The sequence below is a fragment of the Coenobita brevimanus genome, chromosome 14 (genome assembly GCF_032717465.1).
Source record: "Coenobita brevimanus isolate Jiangsu-jjx chromosome 14, ASM3271746v2, whole genome shotgun sequence".
Taxonomy (NCBI): Eukaryota; Metazoa; Arthropoda; class Malacostraca; order Decapoda; family Coenobitidae; genus Coenobita; species Coenobita brevimanus.
This window is the reverse complement of record NC_136967.1, coordinates 36,933,326-36,950,702: the sequence shown is the minus strand read 5'-3', so window position 1 is coordinate 36,950,702 and position 17,377 is coordinate 36,933,326. Positions and strand designations below refer to the sequence as shown.

Genomic DNA, 17,377 nt, shown 5'->3' with positions numbered 1-17,377 from the left:
CTATCAACATGAAACCTTCAGCCCATCAAGATATGGCCAAAATCTTGAACGAATTCGAAAATGGGCACTCTCGGTGAAGGTCAAGATCACCAAAATGGCTGCAAAAAGATAACTTGTTTTTATCTCCCGCCTTTAGCACCATTACTGTATATCTCATGAAAGGCTTGAGCTGTCAACATGAAACCTTCAGGGTATGAATATATGACCTAAATCTTGGACTTGACCAACAGCATATTCCGGCAGGCGATTAGCATTCGGCTCCCTAATGCTTTTCTTTCATTTGGCATGAAATATGAAAGCTAGAGCTACCAGACTTGGTAGACTTATAGACTGTGGTAGCTTTTGGTGACATGCACAAGATCAGTCACCTAGACCTCGAGGTCTCTTTAAGTTCGGCTTCTAGTAGGCAATGGCTGTGGGAGATTTTTCTCTATCAAATTTGTCCTCCGACAATTTAACTGTTCTCATCATCATTATTATTATTATTATTATTATTATTATTATTATCATTATCATCATTATCATTATCAACATCATCATTATTATTATTATTATTATTATCTACTTATCTATATACCTAGGTTCCTTCCCCCAAGGAAAGGGAGGTAGCCGAGACAGGATGACACACTCGCAGTTTACTCATCCACTCAAACACATTCGCATCTTAGCCCCAAAGGGGAGAAGGGACAGATCCTCACTGCATCACACCGCACGAGGGTCAACCGCACAGTGCAATCAGTGACATCTGCAGCGGGGCCCGACAGCAGAACTGGTTTACCCCTGCCACATCATAATATACCCATCCCCTTACCCGCACCTGACCTGAGTAGCTGATCATACCAAATGTGGGAGAATATCCCCTCTGGGCTGTGTCATCATTTATTCATTCACAATTTCCCTCCATTTATTTCTGTCACGCAGAGCCACACTTCCTTGCTCAACAGACATCCCTCTCACATCCAACGCTCTCTTCACACTGTCCATCCATCCTATTCGTGGTTATTATTATTATTATTTTTTTAATTATTATTATTGTTATTATTACTACTACTATTATTGTTGTTATTGTTGTTATTAAAATTTAACACACACACACACACACACACACAGGGGCACCGAGAGAGAACAGACGCACATCGACACCGCTCTATACCTGGCCAACTTGGCCAGTGACATTACCTAAATAAGAATCTTTATATGAGTCAAGCTCTGTACAATGGTTAGACTAAATGGTATTCTAATACAAAAAAAAAGAAAAAAAAAAGTTTTAAGAAAGACTTGGCCAAACAGAGAAGTAAACAAGCTGCGCAAGAATGCGCACAATCAGCTGATCGTTGTTTAGTCTACAATCTGCCCCAGGGAATGTAAGAACTATATGCGCTTTTAGTACTGCAAAATGACCACATACTATAGTAAAGCAAATTTGGAAAAGAAAAGGGATAAAGGTAGAAAGAAGGATGATGATTTCTACCAAGAACTGGTTGAAATGGAGACTCACAACAAACTGGTTGACAGAGTACGCAGGTTAGAGACGGCTTTTCAAAATGAGATTGATGAAATTAAGAAACAGATGTACTTGCAAAAGGAAGAAATAGAAAAATTAGGAAAGGAAGTCAACAAGAAAGACACAACCATAAATGATCTAACAGCTGAAGTGGGAACACTTAGGAGGAAAATTAGTGAAATGGCAAGTACGGTAGTCAACAACGAGAGTATTATGGAAGAGTTCAAAAATGATACAGAGACAATTAGGCAAGTAAGCAGTCTGATAGATCAGAGCAGTGATATTGAGGAGAAGATAACACAGGTGAATGAAGCTGTGCAAAGCTACAAAAATGATGTGGAAACCACTTATGCTGAAATGGTGAAATTAAAGAATGACTTGGAAACAAGGGTGGAAGAAAAAAACATTAAAAAGGAGGTGAAAAGAATAATCCAAAACAATCCCAGGTTAGTCAGAGATTCAGTAGATAATAACAAATCTATAGTAATCACTGGTATAGAAGAGGAAGAAGTAAAAAACAAGATCTCAAGAGACAAAAAGGAGATGGCAAATGTAATGGGCATATTGAAAGAAGTATCAGAGGAAATCTGTAGTAAAGACATAGAGGAACACAAAAGGTTAGGGAAATAGAGAAAAGCAAATCAAGACCCCGAAAGGTAACCTTCCAGAGTGTAAACACCGTGGAGGAGATACTAAAAAATGCAAAGAATCTTATGGAAAAAGAGGAGTCCAAAAATGTATGGATAAAAAGATGTCTAACACAAGAGGAACTGGAATTACTGAAAGAGAAGAGGGAGGAAGCAAAAACAAAAAATGATGGAAGATCAGAGGAGGAGAAGAATACACTTTTTTTTTACAAAGTAATTGGATTCCAGGTATGATAGTGGTACATAAACAGGAGGGAATAAAAAGGAGGAAGGTAGTAGAACCAAATCATGATAAGTATATGAAAAAGATGATTAAGTTGATGTACTCAAATGTGGATGGAATGGTATTTAAATTATTAGAGATGAATTATTATGTCAGAAAATGAACCACATATAATATGCCTAACTGAAACAAAATTAACACCAGGGATATCGAATGACGTCCTAAACTTATAGGAATATAATATATGGAGAAGAGATGGGAACTTAAAACAAGGAGGAGGAATTATAATATTAACTAAGAAAAATCTAAAAGTCAAAGAAATAGAATTAGATATACCCTCACAAGTAGAACTGATTGCAGTAGAGATAAATACATCTGAAGGGAAAGTAATTGTAGCTAATTTGTATATGCCACACAGATCAAACACATGGGAAAGAGACGAATATGAGGACCCGGCAGAGAGTACAATTCAGAGTTTAAGACCATTACTACATAAAATGGAAGAAAAATAAAAAAGATTTATACTAACTGGAGATTTTAATACAAATATAAATTGGAATACGCTAGATATACTAAGCCAAGAAAGCTGTTGGGACCAAAAGCTCCTGGATCTTGTGCAATAGTTTTCCCCAACGCAACATGTAAGGGAGAGCACCAGAAAAAGAGGACTCGATGTGCCCTCAATGCTAGATCTCATATTTACTAGGCAAGAAAACGATATTGACAGTTTAATATATCACCCTCCATTCGGCAAGAGCGACCATGCAGTACTACATTGCAATTTCAGGATTGCATATGACATAGATAACAGCAATGAAAGTTACAAAAAGAGCCTAAACTATAAAAAGGGAAAGTATCATGACCTAAAGAAGTACTTCTTAGAAACTGCTTTGGAAAAGGAGCTTAGAGGACAAGATTTAAATGCTATATATATGAAAAATTCTGTGAACTTTATGAAACAGGAGTCCGGAAGTACATCACACAGCACAAAGAAGCAGAAAAGAAAAGAAAGAAATGGTTCAATACAGAATGTAAAAAATCAAAAGAAAAAAGAGATTTGTTGTGGAATAGATACAGAAGACACAATAATGAAAGGGCATATAATAATTACAAACAGGCAAGAAACGATTATACAAGAATAAGGAGGGAAGCCCAAAAACAGTTTGAGGAGGATATCATAAATAAAAGCAGTGATCAACCAAAGCTATTTTACAGCTACATCAGAAGCAAAACCAAAGTAAAAGATAAACTACAATCCATTACGGACGATGGAATCACCTATACACAAGAGAAGGATATTTGTGAAGCAATAAACAAGAATTCCAATCAGTTTTTACAGAGGAAAAAAATTTTGAGAGGGATTATGTGGAACATGCATGCCCACACATACTACCAGATATACAAACATCAGAAAAAGAAATACAGGAGGAGTTAAGTAAATTAGACAAAGGAAAAGCAAATGGTCCTGATGAAATTTCATGTTGGGTGCTACGTGAATGCGCAAAGAAGTTAAGTAAACCATTATTTTTAATTTTCAAGAAATCCTTGAGTCAAGGTAAACTACCTGATATTTGGAAGAAAGTAAACATTGTTCCTTTATTCAAGAAAGGGAATAGACAAAATCCACTTAACTACCGACTAGTATCATTAACCAGTGTTGTAAGCAAGGTATTAGAAAAGCATGTAAGAAAAGCTTGGGTAAATCACCTAGAAGAACACAGTATGATAACAGAAAGACAGTTTGGTTTCGGAAAAGGAAAATCATGTGTTACTAATCAATTGAGCTACGATGACAGAGTAACAGACACATTACAGGAAAGAAAAGGATGGGTGGACAGTATCTATTTAGATTTCAAGAAAGCATTTGACACAGTACCACACCAAAGACTTTTATGGAAACTGTACCATCAAGGAGGAATTCGAGGCAAATTGTATTGTTGGATGCAAGATTTTCTCATGAAAAGAAAAATGAGAACAATACTAAGGTGAAATTACTCATCATGGAAAGAAGTGACTAGTGGAGTACCACAGGGTTCAGTGCTGGCACCAATCATGTTTTTAGTGTATATAAATGATATAGACAGTAACACTGGAAATGAAAGCTATCTGAATATGTTTACAGATGATGCAAAAATACAAAGGAGAATTACTAACACAGACTCTTGTAAAGAGCTACAAGAAGAATTAAATAAACTTCATGAATGGAGTAATACATGGCAAATGGAATTCAATGTGGACAAGTGTCATGTAATCAAGTTTGGTAAAAGTGGAAAAAGACCTGATTGGGATTATACATTAGGAAATAAAACCCTACACACATCAGAAAGAGAGAAGGACCTAGGTGTAAGTGTCAATAACAGACTATCTCCGGCTGACCACATCAGTGAGAAGGTACGGAATATGTATACACTGCTTGCCAATATGAGAATAGCGTTTACATACATAAATGAAGACATGCTAAGAAAGAAAATAACATCATTCATCAGACCAACCCTGGAGTATGCATCAGTAGTCTGGAGTCCTCATCTCAAAAAACACATAGACAGATTGAAAAAGTTCAAAGGGCCGCTACAAGATGGGTACCCTACCAAGCTTAAGGGACCTAAGCTACGAAGAAAGACTAAATAAACTGTATCTACCAACACTACAGGAGAGAAGGAAAAGAGGTGACATGATTATGTTATATAAATGCATATCAGGGAAGGAGAAAATAGACATAAATGATTACTTAACGTATGGGGAAGCATCAGCAAGAGGACACTGCAAAAAACTGCATAAAAACAGAGGTGATAAAGACGTAAGGAAATTTAGATTCCCAAATAGAGCAATTGATCAGTGGAATGCACTACCGAATGAAACAGGGTGTGCCAAAACAATTCACAAATTTAAGGATATGTACTATAAATATGGTTTAAGACATGGGACAGTACGAGCTTGACTCATTCCTGTAAAGATACAATTAGTTTTTTTTTTTTTTTTTTTTTTTTTTTTTAATGTGTCCGACTCTGGTAAGAACAATTAGGTAAGAGCACACACACACAAACACAAACACACACACACACACACACACACACACACACACACACACACAAACTAACAAACAAGTACTAAAATTAATAAATTTCCACAGTCATGATCGTCTGTTTACCATTAACCAATAACCACCCCATATAACGGACCATGGACTCACCACAGTACACCCATACTCCTGCAGTTTACAATCACATGGACGCCTGCACTACCTGGTCCTCACATTGCCATGTACGGTCCCATGACCTCTGAAGTAAATAGTGAGGGAGATGCGATAATAAGGCACTAGCCAGTTCAATGCAGTAGAAGAAACTGTCAGACCTCTCTCATTGTCACCCATCACATTGCCACATCTCACACTGTTACGTTTTGCAGTGTCACAGCTCATAGCTTCACACTTTACACTGTCATACTTCCCACTTCATAGCTTACACTACCACGACTCACACTTCACAATACCACACCTCCTACTGTCACATTGCAACACTTCGTTTACAGCTAACACACTCAACACTGACTCACTTCACCATATGTTACTACACCTTTTAATGCCACAGAACATACTGCAACAGGCGACTTTACCAAACCACTCGTTACTACATCATACACCGCCACATCTACGGTCTGTTACAGCACATAGATTTTATACAACCTTGTACAAAAGGCAAAACAAATTACCACCTCTCTCTCTCTCTCTTTCTCTCCTCGCATTTCATTCTCGTTTCTAACCTAACTACTCTCTCGTGATTTATATTAGCGTATTTCTTAACACATTCACTACTACTTGGTAAGCCCTCTATACATACATAGGCCATATTTCACACAAGCGTAAAGAAGGCTGCTGCTCACGTTGAAAGAAAGATCGGAACTGGTTCAGCGCACCCAGTATCTGAGAGCTTCATTTAGCAAAAAATTACGTGATCTTTCCATCACAGATCACTGGAGAAGAAAACATCAAGGATCGGTATCGGAAAAGGTTGAAAGACTGAGTTGCATGGTGCTGAGGATAAGGCGATAGGCATGTGGAATACTGTGGTGAGTTGAAAGATGAAAGAACTGATATTTTTCAGGCATTTATAACAAGAGTATTTTATTTACGACAGTTGAAAAAGAAAATAAAGTCAGGAGCCAATTGTGCCATAGCCATATTCCGAAGTCACTAATATAACTGCAGGGTTGGACGCTGTGAGAAGCAGGTGGAAAAGTGAAGGTTTGAGTCGTTACCGTGAGTGGTTACTATCAGATGTCCTGCTCAGCTATCAATGATGATGAAGAGGGCTGGTATAAGGCTAGAACGATGGCGGAAAACTGTTATTGATATAACGAACTTTCCACAATATGTACACACATGCATGTGAGTTTCTCCAACATAAAGGAAGGCGCTTGTACTGGCTGGGATAAACTGAAACTGCTGTGCAACTTGCAGAGTTCCGTGAGTTTAAATAAAACTCGATATGTCTTTGAAATCACCATGTGTTACCGTCTGGGTCCTGGTTGAAAAATATCCTCCCATAATGGATTTACCTGGTTGTGCAGACTTTAGATGGCTTACCTTTTAAAAATCAGTGGTACAGTGACAAGGTGCCTGGCTCCTGTCTAGGAGACTAGCCTGCCGCGTGCCAGTGCCGTTTTAAAATGGTCTGACATAATGCCGCGGCCAATGCCAGTATCATTTTAAAACGGTCTAAAATAAAAAACTTCACTGTGACGGTATTTTTCAAGATTCGCGGGTAAAAATTGGTGGGCATGTAAGGTAACTCTTACTCTACCATCCCCCAGGCTGCCAAGGCCATACACTCACTCGCTCCCCCCCTTACACTCGCTCTGCCTCACTCTGTCTGTGTGCCTCACCCAGTGCTGTACCTAGTGAAGGCATTTTGCAAATATTTTCATGTAAGTGTAAGTTGTAAATATTTTCTTGTAAGTGTAAGGGCTATATAGTGAAGTCAAGTTGTAAATACCTTCTTGTAAGTGCCAGGACTGTACGTAATGAAGTCAGGTTGTACCTATCTTCAAGTAAGTGTAAGATAATGCATTCACAGTGAGAAAAGTCACGCAAATTGTGATAAGTGCTGAAGTAATAAGGGATCAGAAAAGTATACTGAACATTGCTATACCTTCCCAGCATAAATATCTGAGTATACCTTACATAGAAAATGGCTTTCTCGCATGTACATGGAGAGCATGAGAGAGCGGATATACCTGTACATGAGTATGCAGGACTCAATAAAACTCATTTCCAAGCCTCGGTGAGCATTTTAATGGCAAAATTCGATGTTTCCACATGAAAATCTATCATTTTAGCCAAAAAAAAAAAAAGGTCAAAAAGTGGCCGGCACTGGGGTGACCCATAGAGCAAAAAATAGCCGATATGTTGCGAGCTAGGGGTCGATTCCCGACTTCAGCGTTGAAAACTTATTGCATATATATTCACTGTAATGCGTGCTTTTCCAACACACACACACACACACACACACACACAGACACACACACACAAGAAATCCTTGAGTCAAGGTAAACTACCTAATATTTGGAAAAAAGCAAAAAGCTTGTCCCCTTATTCAAGAAAGGAAAAAGACAAAATCTACTCAACTACCGACCAGTATCACTGACCAGTGTTGTAAGCAAGGTATTAGAAAAGCATGTAAGAAAAGCTTGGGTAAATCATCTAGAAAAACACAGTATGATAACAGAAAGACAGTTTGGTTTCAGAAAAGGACAATCATGTGTTACTAATCTGTTGAGCTACTATGACAGAGTAACAAACACAATACAGGAAAGAGAAGGATGGGTGGACAGTATCTATTTAGATTTCAAGAAAGCATTTGACACTACCACACCAAAGACTTTTATGGAAACTGTACCATCAAGGAGGAATTCGAGGCAAACTGTTTTGTTGGATGCAAGATTTTCTCATAAAAAGAGAAATGAGAACAGTACTAAGAGGAAACTACTCATCATGGAAAGAAGTGACTAGTGGAGTACCACAGGGTTCAGAGCTGGCACCAATCATGTTTTTAGTGTATATAAATGATATAAACAGTAACACTGGAAATGAAAGCTATCTGAATATGTTTGCAGATGATGCAAAAATACAAAGGAGAATTACTAACACAGACTCTTATAAAGAGCTATAAGAAGAAATAAATAAACTTCATGAATGGAGTAATACATGGCAAATGGAATTCAATGTGGACAAGTGTTATGTAATCAAGTTTGGTAAAAGTGGAAAAAAAACCTGATTGGGATTATACGTTAGGAAATAAAACCCTATACACATCAGAAAGAGAGAAGGACCTAGGTGTGATTATCAATAACAGACTATCTCCGGCTGACCACATCAGCGAGAAGGTACGGCACATGTATACACTGCTTGCAAAGATGAGAATAGCATTCACATACATAAATGAAGACATGCTAAGAAGGATAATAACATCATTCATTAGACCAACCCTGGAATATGCATCAGTAGTCTGGAGTCCTCATCTCAAAAAACACATAGACAAGATTGAAAAAGTTCAAAGGGCCGCTACAAGATGGATACCAAGCTTAAGGGACCTAAGCTATGAAGAAAGACTGAATAAACTGAATCTACCAACACTACAGGAGAGAATGAAAAGAGGAGACATGATAATGCTATATATGTGCATATCAGGGAAGGAGAAAATAAACATAAATGATTACTTAACATATGGAGAAGCATCAGCAAGAGGACGCTGCAAAAAACTGCATAAGAAGAGAGATGATAAAGTCGTAAGGAAATTCAGTTTCTCAAACAGAGCAATTGATCAATGGAATGCACTACCGAATGAAATAGTGTGTGCCAAAACAATTCACAAATTTAAGGATATTTACGATAAATATGGTTTAAGACACGGGACAGTACGAGCTTGACTCATTCCTGTAAAGATACAATTAGGTAAGAACACAGATAGATAGATAGATAGATAGATAAATGGCACTTTCTGTCTGTCTGTCTCTTTGTTCATGAACTACTCCCTCAATTATCATTTTACCTGGTTTTAATCAACATTTTTGGAATTCTTATGACCCAGAAAAGGTTTTAGGGAGGTCAAAATTCAGATCTGGGTCATTTGAGGTCACCGGTTGAGTGTTCTTTTTGGCCCAGACAACGCCGAGTACCCCTGCAGCCTAATGTTTGGGCTGGAGACTCACATGGCCTCCAGTTTGGACAGAGGCTATGTGATGTTGACTCCAAGGTCATTTGAGGTCACCGGTCGGAGGTCATTTTAGGTCACCGGTGATAGTAAACAAGTATGCACAAATACTGTGCGTTAGTCTGTGAAGGCTGAAATAGAAAGTTCCTGGACTTCTTATAATCCCTCTTCAGAAGCTTGAGAAGTACACGGTCTTTCTGGAGTAGAAAGAAAGACTGAACTAGAACAAGATGGATTGGAATGGTCGTCTTTTTTAGCTTATGGCTCAAGGAAGGTTTTAAGACCAAAAAGACCGATGGTTTGAGGGAGGGTGCCAAAGTAATAAGAGTCAGACAAATAAGGAGGGGGAACGAGAGAGAGAGAGAGAGAGAGAGAGAGAGAGAGAGAGAGAGAGAGAGAGAGAGAGAGAGATGGGGTGAAGGGACAGGAGGAGGAAGATAAATTGGGAGGGGGAGAGGGAACGCTGGGTACCTCTGCTAGTATATATATATATATATATATATATATATATATATATATATATATATATATATATATATATATATATATATATCATCTCATCAGCCGTTTAAGTGTCCACTGCAGGACCGGCCTATCCCGACAGAAGTGGGGATCTTACAGCCAATGTATCTCTACCAAGTGGCTTAGGCTGTCTGGCAGAGATTGTATGTAGGGTGAGAAGTGCTTGTAAGTGTAATTGTAGTGTTGTAGTGGCTTTGGATGTGTGTGTATTCCTAAACCAAGTGTAATTGGTCCGTGCAAGCCGACTGGGTGCAAGCATACTGTGCAGTATATGACAATGGTTCAACCACAGCACCCCTTGTGTCCGCCAATGCAGTACGTGGCCTGAGGAACGCTCCCAAATTTTATTACCCTGGCGGGGCACAAACCCTCGTTCTTCAGTGTATAAAAACGTACTCTTTACCACTGTACCACAGAGGCTCATATATATATTTGTGTGTGTGTGTGTGTGTGTGTGTGTGTGTGTGTGTCTGTGTATGTGTGTGTGTGTAGTCACGACAGGGGACCTGTACTTAAAGTTGTGCTGCGAGAGGTAATAAAGACATGCTGAATGCTATTAGTGTGTGTGCAGGAGTTATAGCTTAATGAATGCCTCGACTCGGTTTCACAAGTTTATCAGTTCGACCGCTTTCATGGAAGTCAGCGACCCTTGTTGGTGTGACCTTTTCGTTCCAATTATCCTTTCCAGCTTGATTACGTCTTATATCTTTTGATCTCTCTACGTTGCTTATTATAATTTATTCTGCTTAGGAAAGAGGTCTGGTAGTGCGAGGGTGAGTGGAATTTTTCCCTAAATTTTTCTGGATACCATTGCTTTTCAAATTTAATTGCAGTTTGCAAACTTTAGGAATCTAATACTTCATGTCTGTGTCATTTATATGAACCGACACGGAGTACTGACGTATATCCCTAGTTGTTAACTGCTAAGAGTTTCTGACATATACAACTTCAGATGTCTGTCCCTTTAAATGTTACCAAAACTCCTAACTTCTATGCTCAAGGATTTCTTTTTATGAAGCAACCTATCAAACTATCCAACTTTATATACTAGTATCTCTCTCTCTCTCTCTCTCTCTCTCTCTCTCTCTCTCTCTCTCTCTCCACATACAAGTATCCAACTTTATATACACGTATCTATATCTACTGTATATCTATATCTGTATCTGTCTATCTATCTATTTGTCTATCTATATTGATATTGCATATAGATAGATAGATAGATAGAAATTAGATACACACAGAGATAGATGTAGATATTATACTAGAAAAACATTTTCTCTTAAAATGATTGTTAAGAAGTAGGAATGGCTAAAGTACAGATAAGAGATGAAAAAAGCACAGAAACAAGAGAGCATTCAGGATGGGAGGAGATTTGGAGACCTGTACCCATTACTACATTCCACCGCAGCTGGTGGAATGTAGTAATGGGTATAGGTCTCCAAATCTCCTCCCATCCTGAATGCTCTTGTTTCTGCACTTTTTTCATCTCTTATCTGTGTACTTTTGCCATTCCTACTTCTTAGCTATCATTTTAAAAAATTTTAGTTTTCTAGTTTATGATCTTTTTGTGTAATTATAATTATGCCTAGAGCAAGTGTTACATTTTTATCTTTACATATATAGCATATTGAAAGACTAAAACGAGGGAGCCTTCCTATGAAAAAAAAAAGTGTTAAATTACGATCTTTGTCAGTAAGCGAGCTGTGGCTAACTAATATTGGACAAAATGGCGTACTTACGGGTGACCGCAACGTGGTTTTCAGGCAGTAACTCACGAACCGTAACCTGAATGCTTTTCTAAACATGAAAAGAAACATCAACACTTGACATGCACCGTTTTGGTTAATAGTACGCTCACGTACGCCTTTTTGTTTTGAATTTATGACTGATGAAAAAGAAGGAAAGACGAACGAAATCGATATTTTGTAGTTCGATTTTGCGACTCCGAAATATAGCCTAGCAAGACTTTGCGAGTAGTTATGCACTTCAATAGCGAAGGTCTTAGTTCAGCGTTTCTTAACCTGGGGTGCTAGCACCCCCAGGGGTGCCGAAATCCGTTTTAAGGGGTGCTGGAAAATCTATCTATCTATCTATTGCCAGACGCCTCAATCCCGTTTGAGGTGGCCACAAACAAATCGCCTCCAAGTCGCCATGTCCCCCGCCATTTCACTCCCCTGCTCCCAGCTCACACCCCCCTCTCTCATATACCTCTCCACCCCATCCCTCCATCTCATCCTCGGCCTCCCCCTCCCTCTTTCCCCCTCCACCTCACTCACATACACTCTCTTCGTCAGTCTTTCACCCTCCATCCTCTCCACATGGCCAAACCACCTCAGTGTGTTCCTCATAACGCTTCCTATCACATCCACATCAACACCACAACGCTCCTTTATATCCTCATTCGTCAGCCTGTCTCTCCATGTGATTCCACAGGCTCCTCTTAAATAACTCATTTCCACTGCTTTCACTCTTGACTTGTGTCCTTCCAACAACGTCCAAGCTTCACTTCCGTACGTTAGAGTTGGTATCACAATACTGTCATGTAGTAACTTTTTCACTTCCATGCTCACTTCCCTGTTTCTTATCACTGCTTTCAAGGAACCAGCAACCTTTCTTCCCTCCTGTACCCTTTCAAGCACTTCACCCTCCAAACCTCCATCCTTACTCATCACACTACCCAAGTACTTAAACGTACTCACATTTTCCAATTCCTCACCATCCAACCTCGCTGTACATTCACTGACTTCACCTCTCTCAAAGATCATCACTTTACTCTTCCCTACATTCACCTTTAGATTCCGTTTCTTACACACTCTCCCAAACTCATCCACCAAGCCTTGCAGCTCTCCTTTGTCTTCACTCAACAACACAGTATCATCTGCAAACAACAGTACAGGGAGTTTCCAAACACTATCCTCTCTCGCCATGGCCACTCCAACATCCACTACCCTACCTTGTACCTCTTTTATTACCCCATCCATGTACAGATTGAACAACCATGGAGACATGACACATCCCTGTTTCAACCCAACCTTCAAAGAGAAAAATTCACTTAGATCACCATCCACACGCACTGCAGCCTTCGCACCATCGTACATACTCTTCACAGCATTCAACAACTTTCCATCTACTCCATATATTCTTAACACTTTCCACAATCCTTGTCTATCCACCCTGTCGTATGCTTTCTCCAAATCCATGAATGCCGCACACAACTTCTTTCACTTCTCTAGAAACTTTTCCACTAAAGATCTGAGAATGAATATCTGATCTACACAACCTCTTCCCTTCCTAAAGCCTCCCTGTTCTTCTCCAACTAATTTCTCTGTTCTTTCTCTAACTCTGTCAATAAGTATCCTACCATACACTTTTCCTATTATACTAAGAAGACAAATGCCCCTATGGTTACCACACACTTCTTTTTCCCCTTTTCCTTTGTACAAGGGAATAATTATACCTGACTTCCAATCCTCCGGGACTCTACCTTCCTCCCAGGCCAATCTGCACATCTTCCACATCCATTCTACTACTATCTCTCCCCCATGCTTCAGCATTTCACCACACACTCCATCAATTCCTGGGGCTTTCCCCGATTTTTAACTTTCTTCATTGCTTCCACATCTTCTATCCTACTGATTTCTTCCTGTCTTCTCACCTCCCTCCTTCTCCCAGCCATTCCCCAGCCACTTATACTCGCATTACTTCCATCCTCTACGTTCAACAATTCCTTAAAGCGTTCTCTCCATCTGCTCACTTTTTCTCCCTTCTCCACTAGTAATCTACCATTTTTATCTTTCACTCCCCTGCTAACTTCACTTCCACCCTGTCTTACTCTTTTCACCTCTCTCCAGAACATTTTCTTACAGTCCCTCCACTTTACACTCAAATTTCTTCCAAATTCCTCATCCACTCTCTTCTTACTCTCTCTTACTAATCTTTTCACCTCTCTCTTCCTTTCTACATATAACTCTCTCTTCCGCCTCTCAACCTCTTCCACGCCCCTATTTCTCATCCATTCATTGTATGCTTTCTTCTTTTGTGCCACAGCCTGTTTCACCTCTTCAGTCCACCACGCTATTCCTTGCACCCCCCTCCGTCTTCTCTTCCTTCCACACACCACATCACATGCTGCACATATTTCTTCTGTAAATATTCTACACACACCTTCCACGTCTCCCATCTGCTCCAATTCATATTTGCCCAATCGTTCCTCCACTTCTCTCTTATACTCTGCCTTTTTCTCATCCTCCTGTAACCTTTCCACTCTCCTTGCAACTACTCCTTCCTCTCGTCTTTCCCTTCTTCTATTCCTCCAACTTTCTTGTACTTTAATTCTGGACATCACCAAGTAGTGGTCAGAAAGTCCACTCCCCCAACCTCTATAAACTCTTGCATCCATTACACATCTTCGCATCCTTTCATCCACACACACATAATCAATCATTGCCTTCCTTTCATTCAGTTCACCACCCACCCTTCTCATCACTCGCCATGTATACCTGTGAATCATTTTATGCCTGAAGAGGGAATTGGCTATCACCAACCCCCTCCCAGCACAAATGTCCACTAACGCACTCCCATTCTCATCTATCTCAGCAGGCACACCCCACTCACCAACTATTCCATCCACCTTCACATTCCCAACTTTACCATTCATATCACCAATCAAAAACACTCTCTCATTCCTTCCAAACTTTTCCATGCACACTTCTACATTTGTCCAGAACTCTTCTCTCACTCTTCTAGCACGATCTTGCGTTGGCGCATACACACACACACAATCGCCCACATTTGTATTCCAACTTTCAACTTTACCCACACAATCCTTGACCCAACTGATCCATACTGTCTTATGCTCCTCTTCCATCTTTTACTCACAACTATACATACTCCTTCCTTTGCCCTCTCATTCTCACCTACTCCTGCACATATACCCCATCCATACTTCCATTCTCTCACACTTTCTCCTCTCCATTTTGTTTCAGTTATTCCACATACATCCACTTTCGCATCCTCAAGCACCTGGACAATCTCTCTCTCTTTCACCTCATCATTCGCTCCCCTTACACTCCAGGTTCCAATTACAATGTCCTTTGTCCGGTCCTTGGTCGTCATCGTTTGGTCAGTCCTTGTCCGAGGCTTATTGTTTGTTTTTTTTAGTTAGTTGTTTTCCGGGGAGGGGCACTAACCCTCCGCCAACCCTTTTAGTCACCTTTTACGACAAGCAGGGATACTGGGGGAGTATTCTTGAAAACCCCCCTACCCCCAGGGGGTGCTGAAATCCGTTTTAAGGGGTGCTGGAAAATGCTGCATTATATTGTTATTTGGTTTTTCTTGGTCCTTGATTTTTTTTTTGAGAATGTAAAAAGTAAATTGTTAGGCAATACTTCACTTTACTGTAACCCTGCAGTAGTGTAGCAACTGTAGGCCCAGTAACTAGATGTAAAGGGGTGCTGGCTGAACTGAGACCTTATTACAGGGGGTGCTGGGGTCGAAAAAGGTTGAGAAATGCTGTCTTAGTTCATATGTTTAGAACTAAGCTGCGTGACTGTTTTCGCGAAAATGATGCTTTACCGTATAGTACAAGACGCCTGTTCCATTCCTACTTACGGAGTGCTACCGCACACTTTGACATAGAAATAGATATGTATATCTATATACCTGTATATATATATATATATATATACATCAGCCGTTTGAGTGTCCACTTCAGGACTGGCCTATCCCTACAGAAGTGGGGACAATACAGCCTCTGTATCCCTACCAAGTGACTTAGGCTGTCTTCTAGAGATTTTATGTAGGGTTAGAAATGCTTGTAAGTGTGACTGTAATGTTTGAGTGGCTATGGATGTGTGTGTAGTCTGTGAACCAAGTGTAATTGGCCAGCGCAGGCCGACTGAGTGCAAGCATACTTTATAGTAAGCTATCAGGTGCCTTAGACAGCTGAAGCAGTACATATATATATATATATATATATATATGTATTGTTATGGAGCGTTCTCTGAGTTTAGCTCTTAGAACTCAGATATGGGCACAGACTTGGTTTTTTCTTATTCCGGACAGGGCTAGAGCATAGAAACAAGGGATGGGGCTCAAACACAGGCTAACCTGTCTTTCATGTATATTACCTTACAAACAGATACAGTGGACTTTACACAATCAGTACATGAGGCAACACTATATGTGAGGCATAAGTATGGTGTATCTCACAACACTATGTATAAAAGGGGGCAAGGATTCCACAGAGTTATGACACAATAGATGGGCACAAGCAGTACACAGGGGCCATGACACTACAAATGGGGCACAAGTATTACACAGGGCTTGGGATACAAATATGACACAGGGTCTATAACACTATGGACAGGACACGAGTGTTACACAGAGTCCATGATACTAAAGAGGGGTCACAAGTATTACACAAGGGTCATGACACTATGGACGGGGCACAAATATTACAGGGACTCTATAATACTACAATGGACTGGATACGAGTGTTACACAGAGTCCATGATACTATAGAGGGGTCACCAGTATTACACAAGGGTCATGACACTCTGGATGGGGGTGCAAATATCACACAGAGTCTATAACACTATGGATGGGGAACAAGTGTTGCACAGAGTCAATAACATCACAGGTGGGGCACCGAGGCGAACAGAGTCTAAGTTGCATGTAAGTACAGGTGCGGGCCCGTTGTGGGAGGAGGTCCGTCAGGGGTGCACTCTCTATAGAGGAGCTGGTCTCAGGCTGCACACTCTGGGGGCTGGTGTAAGCTGGAGGGTGGAGTGGTGGGCGGCCCCTTCCTGGTGGGGACCTTAGGAGTGTGGTGGCCCACGGGGCTGGGGCCAAACAGGGCTAAGAGGCACGCTGCACGGTGCCTGCCCTTGGCCGTGATGGGAGTCCTGGAGGAGGTTCTGGGCTGGTCTGGGACTGGGATCAGCTGCTGGGCACCCCTGTAGGTCCGGGGGCTGCAGTCTCACTGGGAGGAGAAGGCCGTCAGGGGTCTCCTGCAGCTGTTTGCCCTAGAAGAGTCCATCAGCTGCTGGGGGCATCAGGGGCTGGGCTGCAGGGACAGGACACCCAGGCTCACGACTAGTCCTTTCCAGACACTCTCCGACAGGAGTCCTGTTGGGGAGCAGTCTCCACCCTTTGTAGTGGAGGGGGAGCAGGAGGGGCGTCTCGCTCGGCCTCTGGAGGGGCTGGCTGGGCCAGAGACGACACCCTCTTAGGGAGCCTCCGGGGTAGTGGAGGAGGGACGACCGGTGGTCTC

General features: G+C 40.8%; 1 protein-coding gene across 1 annotated transcript in view; it reads left to right on the top strand.

Moving 5' to 3' along the window:
• Positions 1–16,697, top strand: part of LOC145390360 (E3 SUMO-protein ligase ZBED1-like) — a 55,071-nt gene extending 38,374 nt beyond the window's left edge. The window contains exon 3 of the mRNA XM_080265310.1: positions 16,472–16,697. Coding sequence (XP_080121436.1) covers positions 16,472–16,697 — 226 coding nt within the window. The remainder of the gene's footprint in view (positions 1–16,471) is intronic.
• Positions 16,698–17,377: the final 680 nt, after the last annotated feature.